We start from the raw sequence: 21132 nt of genomic DNA on the forward strand, positions 1-21132 counted from the left end.
TTAATTTCTCAGAACAAGAATAGACTGACGAGTTTCAGAAGAAAGTACTTTGTTTCTGGCCATTTTGAGGCTGTAATTGAACCCACAAATGCTGATGCTCCAGATAGTCAACTAGTATGAAGAAAGCCAGTTATATTGCTTCTTTAATCAGAACAACAGTTTTCAGCTGTGCTAACATAATTGCAAAAGGGTTTTCTAATGATCAATTTGCTTTTTAAAATGATCAACTAGGATTACACAACATGCCATTGGAACACAGGAGTGATGGTTGCTGATCAAAATCAGCCGTTTCCAGCTACAATAGTCATTTACAACATTAACAATGTCTACACTGTATTTCTGATCATTTTGATGTTATTTTAATGGACAAAAAATGTGCTTTTCTTTAAAAAAAAAACAAGGACATTTCTTAGTGACCTCAAACTTTTGAACTGTGGTATAAGTATTCAGACCCTTTACTCAGTACTTTGTTGAAGCACCTTTGGCAGCAATTACAGCATCAAGTCTTCTTGGTTATGACGCTACAAGCTTGGCACACCTGTATTTGGGGAGTTTCTCCCATTATTCTCTGCAGATCCTCTCAAGCTCTGGCAGTTTGGATGGGGATCGTCGCTGCACAGCTATTTTCAGGTCTCTCCATTGATGTTCGGTAGCGTTCATGTCCGGGTTCTGGCTGGGTCACTCAAGGACATTCAGAGACTTGTCCCGAAGCCACTCCTGTGTTGGTTTGGCTGTGTGCCTAGGGTCATTGTCCTGTTGGAAGGTGAACCTTCGCCCCATTCTGAGGTCCTGAGCTCTCTGGCGCAGGTGTTCAAGAATCTCTCTGTACCTTGATCCTTACTAGTACCCCAGTCCCTGCCTCTGAAAAACATCCCCACAGCATGATGCTACCACCACAATGCTTCATTGTAGGGATAGTGCTAGGTTTCTTCCAGTTGTGTCGTTTGGCATTCAGGCCAAAGTGTTCAATCTTGGTTTCATCAGACTGGAGAATCTTGTTTCTCCTTTTGGCAAACTCAAGCGGACTGTCATGTGCCTTTTACAGAGGAGTGGCTTCCGTCTGGCCACTCTACCATTTAGGTCTGATTGGTAGAGTGCTGCAGAGATGGTTGTCCTTCTGGAAGGTTCCCTCATCTCCACAAAGGAACTCTAGCGCTCTGTCGGGGTGACCATTGGGTTCTTGGTCACCTCCCTGTCCAAGGCCCTTCTGACCTGATTGCTCAGTTTGGCCAGGCGGCCAGCTCTAGGAAAAGTATTGGTGGTTCCAAACTTATTTAATTTAAGAATGATGGAGGCCACTGTTTTTAAGGACATTTTTCGGTACCCTTTCCCAGATCTTTGCCTTGACACCATCCTGTCTTGGAGCTCTACTGGCTTGGTTTTTACTCTGACATGCACTGTCAACTGTGGGACCTTATATAGACAGGCGTGTACCTTTCCAAATCATGTCCAATCAATTGAATTTACCACATGTGGACTCCAAGTTGCAGAAACATCTCAAGGATGATCAATGGAAACAGAATACACCTGAGCTCAATTTCGAGTCTCATAGCAAAGGTTCTGAAATCTTAAATAAGATATTTCTTAAAACCTGTTTTCACTTTGTTATTATGGGGAATTGTGTGTCGATTGCTGACGATCTTGTTTTATTTAAACATCTCCTTTCACATATAGCTAGAAGGAAGTAAAAGATCCCTCAAGCCAATTGTTCTTTAACATACAGTGTAAAAGCATGTGCATGCATTTTTTAGCCTTGCCCGAGGTTCTCAGTTATGTAAAATATAAGAATAACAACATAAAAAAATAATAAACTAAACCTCATAAACCCTTATAACATTGTTCTCAATATGACACCTAAACATATGGCCCTCCCTCACAGACACCTCTCTAACAACTGTTTGGTCATAAGTGAAAAAACCTGTTAAAGAATTAAGGGCATGGTCCGTGGACTCTTGTAACTGGAAAACCCTATGTCACATACATGTCTAGGCGAACAGATATTCAGAAGATCTAACATAATTTATCATTCAGCAACTGTTACATTGAGTACATGGTTATATTCTGTTATACTATGTGCATACTTTAAACACAGTCCTTATCCCAACATAAGGGGCAGTCCCCCTTTTGGCACATGGCACAGAAAATTGGGTCCGCATGATGAAAATGTCCAAGTTTCACATCATCTAGTTTGCACCATTTGCACAAACCTCAAACATTACCTGTCACGGGGGATTTGCTACACAGTATACAATTGTCCATTCTATGTTTTTGGGCTGGCCCACTTATACCAGCCATTTTTTGTTGCTTTTCTCAATTTTGGGTCAATGTTTGATTCTGGGGTAGTTTCTTCATTGTGGCTACCCCAGATGTCCAGATTTTCTGTAGCAACCCACTTTCTTGTGGTGTTGCCGTTGTCTTAGTTGGTGTGCTAGTGGGAGGTGTTTTTACCATTTCCTCTAGGTTTGCTGCTGTTGCTGTCAAGGCCATTCTATCGTTCTTCATCTGTCCTGGTTTCCACTGTCTGTTAGGAAGACCATGTGAGGGCAGAGAAGTAGATGGTAGGAAAGTCTCCTTCCCATTCTCCTGTTGTTATTTCTCTGTCCCCTTGGACAGCGCCTCCGTCGGGGATATCTGCCAGAGTAGGTATGTCATCAGGAGTAACAGGCATGTCACAGAGAGTGTCTGTTGGCTATTGGGAGATGCACCTTGGTCCTCTTCTCATTCTGTTTCCTCCAAGCTCCTGCCTGGTGTATCAGCATCCTCTTCCTCCTCATGGCTCGATGGTCGCTCGCCGATCCCCTCCGGGAACTCTGGTACAGTGGTTTAAATGGTACCATGTAGTGCTTCCTGTCACCTGGACGGCTGTTGGTGTTGCTAGGACCACTTTGTAGGGACCCTCTCACCTTGGCTCGTTCCACTTCCTCCGGAACACTCTGATGAAGACCTGGTCCCCTGGGATCACCGGACGCAGAACCACACCTTTTTTCCGTGAGGTTTTCAAACTCTGAGACTTATGGCCTCTGTTCTATGATTATACCACAGACAATCTTATTTCCATCTCTCATCACACAACAAAATGACATTCCAGCTGAAGCTGGTGACTTCCTTCCTTTCAGCTGAGCTGCTTTTAGTTTCTCCACTTTCTCCTTCTGGTTCCCAAGAGATTGGTAGCATAATAAGTCTTGGAAAGCAACGAAAAACACAAAACATAACAGTATTAACAATGTGGTAAGCTATGCATAATTATATATGCATGAAAACCAAAGACTGAGACCATGACAATTCCCACTCTCTCTTCACCTGACTCTATACCTCCAGGATACTTTTCATGCTGGACCCCACACAAATGAAGGCCCTAAAAAGCCTCCTCATGCTTTCGACCAGTCTTCCCCTTTCCGGCCTCAGGTTCCGAGAGGTGTTCCCAAGCCATGTCACTTTGTTCCCCATCTCCTCCATTGCCACCTGATAGGCACGTCACCTGATAGGCAAGTGCGTATCCCTAATCAACGCTACATTCTCTTGAGGTAACTCGGCACTGCATATGCTTTCACATAAATGCCTTCAAAATGTTGTTTAGAGTACAATTACCCCAACATCTATCCTCTATCATCTGATGCATTAACCAATAAAGCAGCTAACCCAACCCAACTATGATGTTTAAAGTAGCTCCCAGACCCAACACATCTGCATGTCTACAGTGGAATCTAGTCTCTCTCTCTTTAGCTCAGCTTCCTCTTTCATTTCAAACTCACCCATTATGTAGCTGGACCTTACTTCTCGTGAGAACTATGCACCCACCGAGGAGAGACATGACGATCTTTACCGCTGCAGGTGCTGTAAGGTTTACTGTGTGTGGACCAGACCAACGCTGTCCCAACACCCCCCGCCTGGTGTATCTTGATGTACACTCAATCTCCAGAATTCAGCCCATGCCCTTGGTTATCTCTGGCTACTTATGTGCTGCTTTCACCTGAGGTTATACACACTGCAACACATGGGTCATTTCCTGATAACATAGACTCTCCTCCAATGGCAAGATCACTAATTTGTGATATTTAAATAACAGCCCCCCCTGTACTCCCATCGGTGTCCCAGTTACCAAGCCATGTGGCAGAAGTCTTCATAAACTGATATCCCAACAATGCTACTAAAATAACCCCTGCTACTACTAACATGGCCCATGCCTATGCCTCAATTACGGTCCCTACAGCGACTGCCGTGAGAATAACTCCTGCATGTAATCTGTCAAGTGTTCGCCGGCTGTTAGAAATTGGGAAAGAGATTAATGAGTTGGAAGAATATCTAACTTAACAAAAGTCTGAGTCACAGGTTTCTTGAAAGTTTACCATAGTGTCTGAAATGCCACCACTATCTATTTTACCCTCACCATGCTATGGGTATGTGTCATTTTCTATTAACTCCCTATATTGTGCACAGTTAGCTCTCCTATGAGCTATCTCCTGTAACAATATACATAGTCTCTGGGAATGACACTTCTCTCACCACATCACCACAACCTTAATTTATGAGCCCCCACAGATCTCCACTGCAGTCACATTCCATCCCACTTAACAGCCCTATGTAAATATTCTGTCTCAAACACCTCCCTTCCTGCTACAGATACATTTGCACATATATCATTCCATCTAACCCATAACACACTAGTCACTACTCCTAATGCACTTCTACAGTTATAAACATACTAAAACATTCTCAAACCAGTTAGTCAATATACATCAGTCCCTCCTCTGGAACAATGGTCACTCTTATGTTCCACGAAACCTAAAAACATATTGACTTGAAAAGGAAAGATTTTTTTTTTTAAATAAACACATGTTTAATAACTTCATGCCACTTAGTGATGCGACTAAAACTAGGGGGATAAAACGTCCATACGATACATTCTATGCCCATGTTATGCTGGTCTCTATGCCTTCTCCTTCGTCTTAATCCTTGGGTGTTATCGCAAAACACAGACTATGAGCCTTGTATGCAATTAATTGTACCGTATCAACCAGCCATATCTATGTATCGATGTGATTTAACATTAAAATGCTGATGGCATCGTAAAACAAAAGAAAACGAAAAACTTAATGGTTGACCCAAGCTGTCATCCAGTTCTCTAACAAACAACCTGTAGGAGGACACTTAGAGATAAGGTTTCTGGAGCCTCCCTAGGTCTCATAAATGAATGGTACAATTTGAATAGAGACTGGTGTTTCTCATTCATTTAATAATTCAATTCCACCTGTATTCGATCATTTCTAGTGAGAATGATCAGGCCTCAGAAAGTCAGGATAGAGGGCATTCGACACCTATTAAAATATTTCCTCTCCCTTTTCTTTCCCTGACCTTCTGAAAACATTTAAATACCTTTCAAAACATTTCCATCCTTCTGCATACCAAATTTAAAACTGAATTGAAAAGACCCCATCCGAAATAAATCCCACAGTATTAACACCAGTAACGCATATTCATAACTGGTGTGTGTGTGGTAAACCATATGGCAAAAACAAACAAAAAGGGCCAGGCCTTATTTAATTTGGTAACTCCTCTTTACCAGTGAATCCGGATACTTTTATACCTAAAATGTGTTTTACTAACCCCTCTTCCAAGACCATAGCCTCAGGAAACATTCCAACGAGAGATAATGAAACCCCCTCTTCTGGAAAATAAAGTGTATATTTCGTTAGCATTCATTATGCTACATTTTAATCAGCAATCACAAAGTATTATTTACAAACCAAACATGATAATGGTAAATCCACTGTCCTTACTCCTGTTGCGGAAGAATCAGAATTAGTTGTGTAACATAGATAATTAAGATGTCTTATCTGCACAAAATGCTTATGTGATATACTTGTTATTAGAATGTATCCCTTCGGACTCTGGTGTTGGCAGTTGCACTTCTTCCCTCAGCTGGGGCTCAGTCACCTGGGGCCCAGAGAGGGGAGAGGTCAGGCTTGTCTTTCACATGTCCCTGGTGCTATGCAGAATATCAGAAAGGGAAGAGGACAGGAGGGAACATTGTCTTCATATGTGAATGTGTCTTTACCTATTCTTAAACCATGTGAAGGGATGGCGTGGTTAATGGGGAACCAATTACTTGTCTCCATAATGTGGATAACTTGTGTGTATAAGGTAGTTGTTGTGGAATTGTTAGATTACTTGTTAGATATTACTGCATGGTCGGAACTAGAAGCACAAGCATTTCGTACACTCGCATCAAATCAAATTGTTTTTGTCACATACACATGTGAAGTGCTTGTGCTTCTAGTTCCGACCATGCAGTAATATCTAACAAGTAATCTACCTTATACACGCAAGTGTAAAGGAATGAATAACAATATGTACATACAAATATATATATATGGATGAGCGATGGCCGAACGGCACAGGCAAGATGCAGTAGATGGTATAGAGTACAGTTTATACATATGAGATGAGTAGGGTAGGGTATGTAAACATTATATAAAGTGGCATAGTTTAAAGTGACACATTTATTACATCCAATTTTTTATTATTAAAGTGACTAGAGATTGAGTCAGTATGTTGGCAGCAGCCACTCAATGTTAGTGAAGGCTGTTTAACAGTCTGATGGCCTTGAGATAGAAGCTGTTTTTCAGTCTCTCGGTCCCAGCTTTGATGCACCTGTACTGACCTCGCTTTCTGGATGATAGCGGGGTGAACAGGCAGTGGCTCGGGTGGTTGTTGTCCTTGATGATCTTTTTGGCCTTCCTGTGACATCGGGTGGTGTAGGTGTCCTGGAGGGCAGGCAGTTTGTCCCCGGTGATGCGTTGTGCAGACCCACTACCCTCTGGAGTGCCTTGCAGGATGCTCTCGATCTGTAAAGGTTTGAGTGTTTTCGATGACAAGACACATTTCTTCAGCCTCCTGAGGTTGGAGAGGCGCTGTTGCACCTTCATCACCACGCTGTCTGTGTGGGTGGATCATTTCAGTTTATCCGTGATGTTTATGCCGAGGAACTTAAAACTTTCCACCTTCTCCACTACTGTCCCATCGATGTGGATAGGGGGGTGCTCCCTCTGCTGTTTCCTGAAGTCCACGATCATCTCCTTTGTTTTGTTGACGTTGAGTGTGAGGTTATTTTCCTGATACCACACTCCGAGGGCCCTCACCTTCTCCCTGTAGGCCGTCTCGTCATTGTTGGTAATCAAGCCTACCACTGTAGTGTTGTTCATGATTGAGTTGGAGTCGTGCATGACCACGCAGTCATGGGTGAACAGGGAGTACAGGAGAGGGCTGAGAACGCACCCTTGTGGGGCCCCAGTGTTTAGGATCAGCGGGGTGGAGATGTTTCCAACCCTCACCACCGGGGGGGGGCCCGTCAGGATGTCCAGGACCTAGTTGCACAGGGCATGGTCGAGGCCCAGGGTCTCGAGCTTAATGATGAGTTTGGAGGGTACTGTGGTGTTAAATGCTGAGCTGTAGTCGATGAACAGCATTCTTACATGGGTATTCCTCTTGTCCAGATGGGTTAGGGCAGTGTGCAGTGTGATTGCGATTGCGTCGTCTGAGGACCTACTGGGGCGGTAGGCAAATTGGAGTGGGTCTAGAGTGTCAAGTAGGGTGGAGGTGATATGATCCTTGACTAGTCTCTCAAAGCACTTCATGATGATGGAGGTGAGTGCTACGGGGCGATAGTCATTTAGCTCAGTTACCTTAGCTTTCTTGGGAACTGGAACAATGGTGGCCCTCTTGAATGTGGGAACAGCAGACTGGGATAAGGATTGATTGAATATGTCCGTAAACACACCATCCAGCTGGTCTGCGCATGCTCTGAGGACGCGGCTAGGGATGCCGTCTGGGCCGGCAGCCTTGCGAGGGTTAACACATTTAAATGCTTTACTCACGTTGACTGCAGTGAAGAAGAGCCTGCAGGTTTTGGTGGCGGGCCTTGTCGTTGGCACTGTATTGTCCTCAAAGCGAGCAAAGAAGTTGTTTAGTTTGTCTGGGAGCAGGACATCGTGGTCCGCGACGGGGCTGGTTTTCTTTTTATAGTCCATGATTGACTGTAGACCCTGCCACATACCTCTCATGTCTGAGCCGTTGAATTGTGACTCTACTTTGTCTCTATACTGACGCATAGCTTGTTTGATTGCCTTTCGGAGGGAATAGCTACACTGTTTGTATTCAGTCATGTTTCCGGTTGCCTTGCCCTGATTTAAAAGCAGTGGTTCACGCTTTCAGCTTTGCACGAATACTGCCATCAATCTTGAAGCGTGGAATCAGATTGGTCGGACCAGCATTGAACAGACTTTTGCACGGGCGTTTCCTGTTTTAGTTTGTCTATAGGCTGGGAGCAACAAAATGGAGTCGTGATCAGATTTTCCAAAAGGAGGGCGGGGCAGGACTTGTATGTGTCGTGGAAGTTAGAGTAACAATGGTCCAGGATTTTTTCCGGCCGGGTAGCACATTCGATATGCTGATAAAATTTAGGGAGTCTTGTTTTCAGATTAGCCTTGTTAAAATCCCCAACTACAATGAATGCAGCCTCAGGATATGTGGTTTCCAGTTTACATCGAGTCCAAGGAAGTTCATTCTGGGTTATAATCGAAGAGAATTCTCTTGGTAAAATAATGCGGTCAACATTTGATTGTAAGGAATTCTAGGTCAGGTGAGCAAAAGGAGTTGAGTTCCTGTATGTTGTATGATCACACCACGTCTCGTTAATCATAAGGCATACGCCTTTCTTCTTACCAGAGAGATGTTTGTTTCTGTCGGCGCGATGCGTGAAGAAACCAGGTGGCTGTACCGACTCCGATAGCGTGTCTCGAGTGAGCCACGTTTCCGTGAAACAAAGAACGTTACAATCTCTGATGTCTCTCTGGAAGGCAACCCTTGCTCGGATTTTGTCTACCTTGTTGTCAAGAGACTGGACGTTGGCGAGTAGTAAACTCGGGAGCTTTGCGCGATGTGCCCGTCTACGGAGCCTGACCAGAAGACCGCTTCTTCTGTCCCTCCTGCGGCGCCGTTGTTTCGGGTCGCCAGCTGGGATTCGATCTATTGTCCTGGGTGGTTGACCAAACAGAGGATCCGCTTCGGAAAAGTCGCATCCCGGGTCGTAATGTTGGTAAGTTGACATTGCTCATATATCCAATAGTTCCTCCGGCTGTATGTAATAAAACGTAATATTTCCTGCGGTAACAATGTAAGAAATAATACATAGAAAAACTAAATACTGCATAGTTTCTTGAGAACACGAAGCCATATCTGTCGGTGCCGGACAACAACATCTGCTAACCATGTGTATGTGACAAATACATTTGATTTGATTTGATTTTGAATATGGCTGAAAAAAAACTTGCTAAATAGATATTTTTTCAAATTAACTTTATGACAAAAAAATATGCACAATCGTTTGTCTCTACATTAACTAACATATTCCTCTCAATTGTACATTTTTTGCTTGACTCGTTATGACGTTACAACTACATACATTTGCTTCCCCGTAATGTTTTGTCAGCCATCTTTGCTGAAGTCACCAGGGACGGGTGGCCCGCGTCAAATTCGTCATTGGAACCACTCGATCGGTCATATAAAAACCTTGGGACCCAATTGCATAATGAGTGCTATAACTCCCACTTGTGGTGGTCTGGAGCAATGAAGCCGTGATGCTGGGTACCTCTAAGTCTGCGGTGTAAGCTCGCAACTTTTAAAGGAGGAACTACTGTATATTCACGTCACCAAATAATTGACTATAACACACTGTTTTGCAATGAAGGTCTACAGTAGCTTCAACAGCACTTTGTAGGGTAGCATCATGGTGTAGGCAGAGGACAGCTAGCTTCTGTCCGCCTCTGGGTACATTGACTTCATACAAAACCTAGGAGGCTTAAAGTTCTCACCCCCTTCCATAGACTTACACAGTAATAATGACAACTTCCGGAGGACGTCCTCCAACCTGTCAGAGCTTTTGCAGCATGAACTGACATGTTGTCCACCCAAGCAAAGGATCAGATAATTAATATAGTACTGAAAGCATAACCTGGCTAGCACTGCAGTGCATAAAATGCGTTGAGTAGTTGGCTCAGAGAGAGACAGTTTTGAACAAATTAATTTCTTCCAAAATTAAGGAAGAGAGTGAGAGAGCTACATTTCATAGTGTATTTTTTTCACTTTCACCTACTTAGCTAGTGTCAAATGCAGCCAGCTAGTTCAGCCTACTCTAACAGAGGGATGTTATGTTAGCTTGCTAGCTATGGCTATCCAATACTGGAACTCTTCCAAGTCAAGGTAAGCTTTTGATGTTATTAATTTATTGACCCCGGGGCTCGCGGGTGTAACTGCTAAACTGATTGCTGCTGACTACATTGTACTGCATGATTGTAGCGGGTTTACTAATACGTTAGTTGTAGGTAGTAGCTATGTTGATGATGACGTGACAATGATGTAGGCTGATGTAGGCTGTGAGAGCTTCAAGTTCCTTGGCGTCCACATCATTAACAAACTAACATGGTCCAAACACACCAAGACAGTCATGAGGTGGGCACGACAAAACCTATTCCTCCTCAGGAAACTAAAAAGATTTGTCATGGGTCCTCAGATCCTCAAAAAGATTTACAGCTGCACCATCGAGAGCATCATGACGGGTTGCATCACTGCCTGGTTTGGCAACTGCTCGGCCTCCGGCCGCAAGTCACTAAAGAGGGTAGTGTGTACGGTCCAGTACATCACTGGGGCCAAGCTTCCTGACTTCCAGGACCTCTATACCAGGCGGTGTAAGAGGAAGGCCCTAAAAATTGTCAAAGACTCCAGCCACCCTAGTCACTGTTCTCTCTGCTACCGCATGGCAAGCGGTACCAGAGCACCAAGTCTAGGTCCAAGAGGCTTCTAAACAGCTTCTAACCCCAAGCCATTAGACTCCTGAACAGCTAATCAATTGGCTACCCAGACTATTTGCATTGCCCCCGCCCCCCCATGCTGCTACTACTCTCTGTTATTATTTATGCATAGCCACTTCAATAACTCTACCTACATGTACATAATTACCTCGACACCGGTGCCGCCACACATTGACACATTGACTCTGTACCAGTACCCCCTGTATATAGCCCCGCTATTGTTATTTACTGCTGCTCTCTATTTGTTATTCTTATCTCTTATTTTCTAAAAACTGCATTGTTGGTTAAGTAAGTAAGTATTGTAAGTAAGCATTTCACTGTAAGGTCTACACCTGTTGTATTTGGCGCATGTGACAAATACAATTTGATTTGATTTGTGCAGCGGTTAGCGGCCATGATATGAATGTTTAGCTTGGAAAGTTTTTTATGCCTGGTCACAGATAGCTGATGGAAAAGGTGAGAGGAGGAGAGAGCATAGATAGACGTGAGACGGAATTATCTTGCCGTGTTCAAAACAACACGGAACTTGAAAATCTCGGACTTACGACAACAGTGCGTTCAAAACAACTGGGAACTCAGAAAGAAAATGATCTCCGACTGGGGAAAATCGATTTGAACGGTCATCCAACTCAGAATTCCTACTCGTGAACATGGGCTTGTTTCTAGAGCTTGGACTTTCCGACCTGAAGATCACTGACGTCATGATTTGACCTCATATTTTTCAGAGTTCCCAGTTGTTTGAACGCGGCATATATACAAGAAACTTTTAGTATGTGTCCAGTATGAAAGTGAACTGTGTTTGTATGTGATCAGGGGTGTATTCATTGCGCCGATTCTGTTTCTTAAACTGAAGCAAACTGAATGAAACGGGGATAAATATGCCTGAATTTGTCTAATAGAAACTCTAATTTGCAACTGTTGGACTAATGATTAGCTAGATGCATGCAAGATTGTGCAGGGCAGTATTGAATGTGTTACTGTCTGTCAACTTGATTACTCAAAATTATTTTGACCTGTGCACCTACGTTTTAAACTTTCATTCATAGGCTAGGTTGTAGCAACCTCATGATGGATACAGTGAGTATCATATACAGTCGGAAGTTTACATACACCTGAGCCAAATACATTTAAACTCAGTTTTTCACAATTCCTGACATTTAATCCCAGTAAAAATTCCCTGTCTTAGGTCAGTTAGGATCACCACTTTATTTTAAGAATGTGAAATGTCAGAATAATAGTAGAGAGAATTATTTATTTCAGCTTTTATTTCTTTCATCACATTCCCAGTGGGTCAGAAGTTTACATACACTCAAACAGTATTTGGTAGCATTGCCTTTACATTTTTTTTTACTTGGGTCAAACATTTCGGGTAGCCTTCCACAAGCTTCCCACAATAAGTTGGGTGAATTTTAGCCCATTCCTCCTGACAGCTGGTGTAACTGAGTCAGGTCTGTAGGTCTCCTTGCTCGCACACGCTTTTTCAGTTCTGCCCACAAAGGTTCTATCGGATTTTGGTCAGGGCTTTGTGATAGCCACGCCAATACCTTGACTTTGTTGTCCTTAAGCCATTTTGCCACAACTTTGGAAGTATGCTTGGGGTCATTGTCCATTTGGAAGACCCATTTGCGACCAAGCTTTAACTTCCTGACATATGTCTTGAGATGTTGCTTCAATATATCCACATCATTTTCCTACCTCATGATGCCATCTATTTTGTGAAGTGCACCAGTCCTTCCTGCAGCAAAGCACCCCCAAAACATGATGCTGCCACCCCCGTGCTTCACGGTTGGGATGGTGTTCTTCGGCTTGCAAGCGACCGCTTTTTCCTACAAATATAACGTTGGTCATTATGGCCAAACAGTTCTATTTTTGTTTCATCAGACCAGAGGATGTTTCTCCAAAAAGTACGATATTTGTCCCCATGTGCAGTTGCAAACCGTAGTGTGGCTTATATATGGTGGTTTTGGAGCAGTGGCTTCTTCCTTGCTGAGGGCCTTTCGGGTTATATTGATCGTTTTACTCGTTTTACTGTGGATATAGATACATTTGTACCTGTTTCCTCCAGCATCTTCACAAGGTCCCTTGCTGTTGTTCTGGAATTGAATTGCACTTTTCTCACAAAAGTACGTTCATCTCTAGGAGACAGAATGCGTCTCCTTCCTGAGCGGTATGACGGCTGCGTGGTCCCATGGTGTTTATACTTGCGTACTATTGTTTGTACATATGAACGTGGTACCTTCAGGCGTTTGGAAATTGCTCCCAAGGATGAACCAGACTTGTGGAGGTCTACATTTTTTTCTGAGGTCTTGGCTGATTTCTTTTGATTTTCCCATGATGTCAAGCAAAGAGGCACTGAGTTTGAAGATAGGCCTTGAAATACATCCACAGGTACACCTCCAATTGACTCAAAGTATGTCAATTAGCCTATCAGACGCTTCTAAAGCCATGACATAATTTTTTGGAATTTTAAAAGCTGTTTAAAGGCACAGTCAACTTAGTGTATGTGAACTTCTGACCCACTGGAATTGTGATACAGTGAATTATAAGTGAAATAATCTGTCTGTAAACAATTATTGAAAAAAATGACTCGTCATGAGCAAAGTAGATGTTCTAACCGACTTGCCAAAACTATAGTTTGTAAACAAGAAATTTGTGGAGTGGTTGAAAAATGAGTTTTAATGACTTCAACCTAAGTGTATGTAAACTTCCGACCTCAACTGTAGTAGCCTAAACATATCAAAGTGACATTAAACAGGGTGAATGGAACATGATTGACGGTCATAGAATATGCTGTAATAGAAATAAGGCCATGTTCACAAAATAATTATCATCCTCCCTCATCTTAAACGGCACCGACTGCCACTGATCAAAATGCATATTGGGTTCATTCCAAAACATGTGAGTTTTTCAGTTAATACATTGATAAGAAATGTGTTTAATATTTTCTGCCACTAATGGTGCCCTTTTCTCTCTTTGTTCACAAGAGATCCTTTTGACTCTGCATTTTTTCTTGTGCCCTTTCCAGGGAGCAAGGTCGTGAAGGAAGGGGCGGGTACAGATGAGCTATGGTCTTTGGTGGCCTTTATGGCCCCTTCATATAATGAAGCACATTCCAGCTCTTGTAACCCAATGGTAGGAAGGGTGACCCTGGTTCCTGTTTGAATGTGACATTTTAAATGTCCTCCTCGTGGGCCCTCGTCACAACACCTGTCTTCCATGGCATGGGCCTGTGCCAGGTTGTGGTGTCTGGTTGGTATTATGCTTGGGTAGTATACCGTATACCAGGGTATTTGGAAATACCCACAGGATGTTTTTTCTATACCATTAAAACTATTTTTTTAAAGTTTTTATATACATTTTAATATCTGTTGCTACTTTTTAAGTAAATATCTGCATTGAGCTGTGCAATATGTGACCCACCACACGGATTCGGTCCTATGTAGCAAAATAAAAATACTGCAAAGTTGCTTAGGAGCCCAGGTAACAGGCGACTATGTCTATTGGCACCATCTTGTCCCATCTACAGTGTCTTCAGAAAGTATTCACACCCCTTGACTTTTTCTAAATGTTGTAGTGTTACAGCATGAATTTCAAATGGATACAGTTTAGATCACTGGCCTTTGTTCACACCCTCTTAATCCTTAGCCCCACCCATCTCTTTTAAGGATTCATTTGTGAGGCCCTGTGCTAAACAGAGTGAGTAGTGTAGTAAACAACCAAAGATTTCAAGACTAAAAGTGGTGAAAGTAGTAGCCTACAATAAGGAAAAACTCCAGGTAAAAATACCAAGTCCTTGGCATATATCCTAATCTGACTTTGGTGCAGGTCGTGTTGTTCTTCACATTAGTCTCTGGTAAACACACACTATATCAATAAAATCTAGGTTTATTTGTCACATGCACAGGGTATGGAAGGTGTGAACGGTACTTTAAAATAGTTACTTGCATATTTGCATAGTAGCAATATCAAAAACAGAAAGTGTCCAGATAAAAATATGTTATATATATATAATATTATATATTATATATATAATATTAATATATATTATAATAATAATATATATAATATAATATATATAATATTAATATATATAATAATAATAATATAATATTAATATATATATATTAATATTAATATAAAAATATATAATATATAATATTATTTGATGACGCTTTCCCAGACACACTTGTCTAAATTGATTGGTCATGTGAAAGAAATGCTGTAACCACCCCCGGCCACATCTAGCTAAGTGAATGGGTCACTATTGTCTAGACATTTACACGTGTAAAATACAATAGATGGCCGTACTCACCCCCAGCCAAACCTGGCTAACTTGATGGGTCATGTAATCATCTGAAGAAGTGGAGTATTTTGTTTCAACATGTAGCTAGCTAGCTAAACAATAAAATGGCATAGTCCCAACTCATACTACTACCACTAACGCAAACTGATTGTCATACCTGTAGTATGAATCTGCAGGTAGCTAAAGCTAACCAACTAGGTTCAATGTTAGCTAGATAGATACCATTGGGCTATAACTAGCAATGCAAATGGCTTTCTGATACAAATAATATTACTACACATATTATACATGTAACATTAGCTAGCGAGCCAGCAAGCTAATGTGCACTAGCTAGCTAACAGTACGCTTTAACTTGCAATGAAAACCATATAACTTTATGAATGCGACTGCCTGTCTTTGCAATAATTTTTTTTGCACTCGTTAGCATATTTAGCTAGCAGACTCCATGGAAATTGTTATTACTTGTGCTAATTTTGTTAGCATTCTGGTAATAGACGCCCAATAGGCTTTTTTGTGCCTTGTGTACTAAACCGGTAATACCGTAAATCCCGGGATGAGAGAAGGATGGTATGATGATATGAACATCTGGATACTGCACAACCCTAGTTGGTGTCAGTCTCAGTGTGCCACTTTGGTTCCTGCCACCCTGTTCCCACTGCAGCAGTCTCCCAGCAATCTTCCAGCCAACAGGGCAATCCTCCTTCATTACCGTCCCAAACCAATTCCAAAACTTCCTGGCATGGTGCTCTTCCAGGCTGTGGTGTCTAGTGTCTCTCTCAGTGTGCCTCTATCCCTCACCGTAGCAGTCCTTCAGCAAACAGGGCATTCCTCAAACTGGTTATCCCTGTCCCAAACTCCAACCCAGACATAGAAGGCTTAGCCTAATGAATGGAGCGTTCCAGTTCGTTCTAGAAGGAGCTTGATAGTCTGCAGCCTGACAGAAATAAATGAGGAGGCAATGTCCCTATCCAGTTCAATGGACCATGAAAAAGATAGCCACCTTTGGTTTTGTACAGGCAAACAGTAGGACCTCAGGTTGGCTTGTGGCCTCCTGAGAGCTATGGCTTCAATTTATGCAGAACTACACACAGAGAGAGCTGCTGAGTCTGGTCTGGGCACTCAAGGCTAGAGAGGGGGATGGAGACAAGTGTACAGGACGTTGTGAAAGAGAGGGAAAGTGAGAGCCAGGTGGGGAGGCGGAGAGAGGGAGAGTTGCAGGAAGTGAAAAAAAAACAGGAAGAGGTGGACATGGTTGTTAAAAGGAAACATTGAGAAGCTAAGATAAGGTACTCTGTGGTGGGCAGAGATGTGAAGACAGGAGTGTGGAGAGAGAGATTCTAGGTTCCTTTCCTTCACTCTTCACTCTTCCCCCTCTCTCTCTCTCTGGGCCTCTCTCTTCTCTCTCTCCCTCTACTCCCCCCTCTCTCTTTATATCTCTCTCCCTCCTGTCCTTCAACCAGTTTGCATGAATGCCTCAGCCATTCCCTGGGGTGGGGAGAATCATTTCAAATATTCTCGTGATTAGGACAAGTTCTTCACATGAGCAACACTATAAAAAGACTTAACCGAATAAAAAAAAAAACACTTTGACGCAAGAGTTTATATCTGCAACTATTTTTGAGAATTCTAGTTGTTCTTCTACTCTCCCTCTCCAGCCTACTCCCCACTGACAATGTTTGGGTGAGTGAATTCCAGATTTCAGAACTGTTACTGGAAACTTGAGTCCTTTTGATCTAGTGTTTTTACAAAGAAAAATGTGCCAAATGTTCAAACAAATCGTATGATTGACTGTATTTTTGGGGGGACGATGGATTTCTTAGCCTGGTCTTAGATCTGTTTGTGGCGTCTTGCCAACTTTTTTTGGTCATTGTCATGCCAAACCAAACAGAGATGGCAAGACAATTCAAAGAGACCTCGTTCCTAGCTATAGACGTCTGGCTTCAGTAGGCTGAAACACGATGAATTAGTCAATTTATATTTTCCAAATTCAAATGTCCCTAACCCCAGGACAGTATGTGTGTGCGATCCCTGTGGGATTTGAACCCACAAACCCATTTGAAGTATCTACTCTACAGGACTGAGATTCTCCACAAACCTCAGAGTTTTTTATGAGGCTAACTGCTCACTGTCTCTCTAGATTCCTGCGTCTGTTTCTAGCACCGTGGTATGGGAGCTATGTGATAAGAAATCTTTTAGCATCAGCCCTGGAATGGATACCTGAGATATTCCAAGATCTCTGGCTTCTGTCTGTCTGGATTGTGGAATGCCATGTGCTTCTTACTGTACTGTACATCACAGAAAGGGGAATGTAGAAGAGATTCCATTCCAAAATAGAACTGTTATGTCTTCACTTCACTCATTCATCCCTATCAAACTATTAGACTTTCGACTTCCGTCTGTCTTTGCTCATCTTCTCCACTGTGCCCCAGCTCTGCTGAATGTCATTTATCTCAGTCAACATTTTGCTCCACCAGTGTTGGGTTTTGGTATTATTTTAATCATCTAATGAATATTACAGCATTCCTGACTCATCTTCTCCATTCACCAGGTGATAGCCAGGAGGAAAGAGGCCTCTGGGAAGGTAAAGGTGCTGCTCCACTGGACTCCAGAGGACATGTAAGTAGTATGGACTCTCTTGGACACCCTAATTGACTCTGAAGGGAGTATTATGGTCTATTCAATTTGTCTTTGTGTAACCAGGAGAGTTCACTTAGCAACAGCCCTGGCTGTTTGAGGCATCCATAAAAACATCACATTGAATAAATCAGAAAAATTCACAATAAAGCAACATAAGAAATTGGTTGATGGGCAGGCAATGGTGTTTGTGTGTGTTTGTATCTGTTGCTGATGTTTTTATGCATGTCTTTTCCATCCTCCTCCATACTACAACAAGTTGGCAACTCCTCACTGGGAGATTCTGGGTTCAAGCCCAGGCTCTGTCGCAGCCGGCCGCGACCGGGAGGCCCATGGGGCGGCGCACAATTGGCCCAGCGTTGTCCGGGTTAGGGTGTGTTTGGCCGGCAGGGATATCCTTGTCTCATCGCGCACTAGCGACTCCTGTGCCGGGCGCAGTGCACGCTGACCAGGTCGCCAGGTGTACGGTGTTTCCTCCGACACATTGGTGCGGCTGGCTTCCGGGTTGGGTGTGCATTGTGTCAATGCACATCCTAGGTTAGGTTGGGTTGTGTTTCGGAGGACGCATGGCTCTCGACCTTCGCCTCTCCCGAGTCCGTGCGGGAGTTGCAGCGATGAGACAAGACTGTAACTACTACCAATTGGATACCACGAAATTGGGAAGAAAACAATTAAAGAAAAAAGAAAAGTAATAAAAAATAAATGTTCATTCAAACAGTGCATGATTACTGAATTGCACATCACAAAGATTCAACCAAGACTTCGACCAAACTTTTTGAATGTGCTACCTGGTCTGCATACCCATTGTTGCAGACTGGTTGCTGTTTGAATACATCTTGATAATAATACTTTTAAAAAACTAAATGTAACCAGCTACATTATTTTCACTGGCACTCTAGCAACCAATATGAGACCCAATTCAAAGGGTCTCAAATGCGAGTGTTTTGGTCACAGTTTTGAGTCCTGTCTTGGTCTCTCCACTGAAAGAGAAATGGAGTCCACAATCAGTCAATGCCATCACTCAGTGGTCTGCTTGAAAATCCAGCTAGTCCCAGAACCCCAGCCGGACACCTTTTAGAGGCAGAGTTGGAATAGTCCTAAACCTCGCTCTGTAAGTCTGCCTCCTTTCCCCATGCATCCGGTTGGCTCTTGTCAGTCCAGTACAACGAAAACAAATTTGGGTTTCTGTCTTTCTCACAATCTTTCTAATAGTGACTTAAAAGTGTGGCAACCCATCTCAGCCCTGGCCAACTAATTCCAGGCCAGTACTGCTGTGTTGTTAAACTAAACTAGATTGGTGGTGCTCTGTATTGGACTGTGCTGTATTGTTAATGAGATAGGTCTACTTGAACAGTGACATGGTGAACCACAGCAGGACAGGCCTGTAGCCTTGGGGAGGTGAACTCTGTCCTCTGACTCCGTCTGTGCCTCTGAGTGACTGAACCTCCATTGAAGGGACTGCCCTGCCTTCACCCTGCCTCTCTGTGTAAGGGAGCGACGCAGGTACAGGAAGTGAAGGTTTACTAGCTGACGGACATGAAACGGAACAGTGTCTGGACAGGAACACATAACAAACACAATACGGAATAATGCGGACACAGGGAACACAACCACGGAACAGACAGATATACAGGGGGTAATCAACAAAGTGAAGGAGTCCAGGTGAGGTCCAGGTGAGTCCAATGAGCGCAGCTGCGCGTAATGTTGGTAACAGGCGTGTATGATGACGGGTAGCCTGGTGCCTTCGAGCGCCAGGGAGGGGGAGCGGGAGCAGGCGTAACACTCTGAAGAGTTTCACAGAGAGAGAGATGGAGAGACAGAGGCAGGGAAGAAAGTGAGAAAGATGTAGTGAGGTAACAAGAGCCAGATGGAGCAAGACAGATGAGAGGGGGAGCTAGCAAGTGAAGGTCCAGAGAGATTGAGGGGGATAGGACTGAAGGAGAAAGAGGGAGCAGAAAGAGAGATGGAGATGGAAGGAGAGGAGACGGAGTGGGAGGCCAGAGGAGGGCAAGAGGCGGGATGATTTAATATGAAGTATTGTAACTGACAGCTTCCGATACAGTATCTACCCTTCTCCCTCTAGCTCTTTCGTCTGATTCATCTGGAAATAGATGGAGAGAGATCAAGAGAGAGAGATGGCATAGAAGGTGAGAGAGATGGAGAGAGAAATTACAGATGGATAGAGGTCAGGGACCTAGGAAAGGGACCTAGGTCCCAATTCACTCTGACTGTGCAGGAGAGTCAATGACGCTACATTGAGTCATACATTCTCTGAGCAGCAGAGCAGTACTGTAATAGTGCTGTGGCATTTGGCATTATTAATTATCACTGTCTATCGGTCTATCTATAGAGGAGAGTTGAGAGGGAGGAGATATCACTTACTGAGACGGTAGAAGTGAGAGAGGGTGGCCATATTAGATCAGCATAATCTTCAGTCCATTCTGGGAGTGTGAGTGGATCTATTACTGAACTGTAGTAATGTGGATCTGTAGGGGACGGTGTTAATGTGTTTGTGTGTTCGTGTCGCTTTCAGGGAAAAGTTTGACTTCATGTTTGTTTCAAATCAAATTGTATTAGTCACTTGCGCCCGAATACAACCTTACAGTGAAATGCTTACTTACAAGCCCCTAAACAACAATGCAGGAGAAAAAAAACATATGAATAAGAAAAAGTAACAAGTAATTAAAGAGCAGCAGTAAAATTACAATAGTGAGACTATATACATGAAGGTAGAGTTATTAAAACTTCTTGAGGATAGGGTGCAGAGTTTTCACTTAGGGAAAAATAGCGTGCCCAATTTCAACATCGTGCTACTCATCCCCAGAATATAAGATATGCATATTATTAGTAGATTTGGATAGAAAACACTCTGAAGTTTCTAAAACTGTTTGAATCATATCTGTAAGTATAACAGAACTTTTATAGCAGTCAAAACCCTGAGGACTAACTTTTTTATTGTTAAGTTCCTGTATGTTCAATGGATTGTCATGGGCAAACCAGAATTCTAATCACTATCCACGAAGTTTCTACTGCTTCCACTGGATGTCGCCATTGTATGGAAAAAGGTTAAGGTTTTTCAATAGTGAACTGAGAAAGATATTGACCCGGAAGTGGAGTGACGTCGTGTGTTTATGTTTGAGAGTTGAGCAAGACTTGAAAAGTACCGTGAGTTTGTTGATATCCTGTATTGAAAACAGTTTGACCCGTCTTCAATTTGATCGATTATTAACGTTTACAAATACCTTAAGTTGTATTACAAAAGTACTTTGAAATGTTTTGGCAAAGTTTAGAGGTAATTTTTTTAGATATTTTGTCGTGATTTTGCGCAAA

The 21132-nt window shown here is 42.9% G+C and overlaps 1 protein-coding gene across 4 annotated transcripts in view; it reads left to right on the plus strand.

The window, feature by feature from the left end:
• Positions 1-21132, plus strand: part of LOC139540432 (zinc finger protein aebp2-like) — a 55033-nt gene that overhangs the window by 20312 nt on the left and 13589 nt on the right. For all 4 annotated transcript variants that reach the window (XM_071344244.1, XM_071344246.1, XM_071344245.1 and 1 more), the window contains exon 6: positions 17717-17784. In XM_071344244.1, coding sequence (XP_071200345.1) covers positions 17717-17784 — 68 coding nt within the window. The remainder of the gene's footprint in view (positions 1-17716; positions 17785-21132) is intronic.

The sequence above is a fragment of the Salvelinus alpinus genome, chromosome 15 (genome assembly GCF_045679555.1).
Source record: "Salvelinus alpinus chromosome 15, SLU_Salpinus.1, whole genome shotgun sequence".
In the NCBI taxonomy this organism is placed as follows: Eukaryota; Metazoa; Chordata; class Actinopteri; order Salmoniformes; family Salmonidae; genus Salvelinus; species Salvelinus alpinus.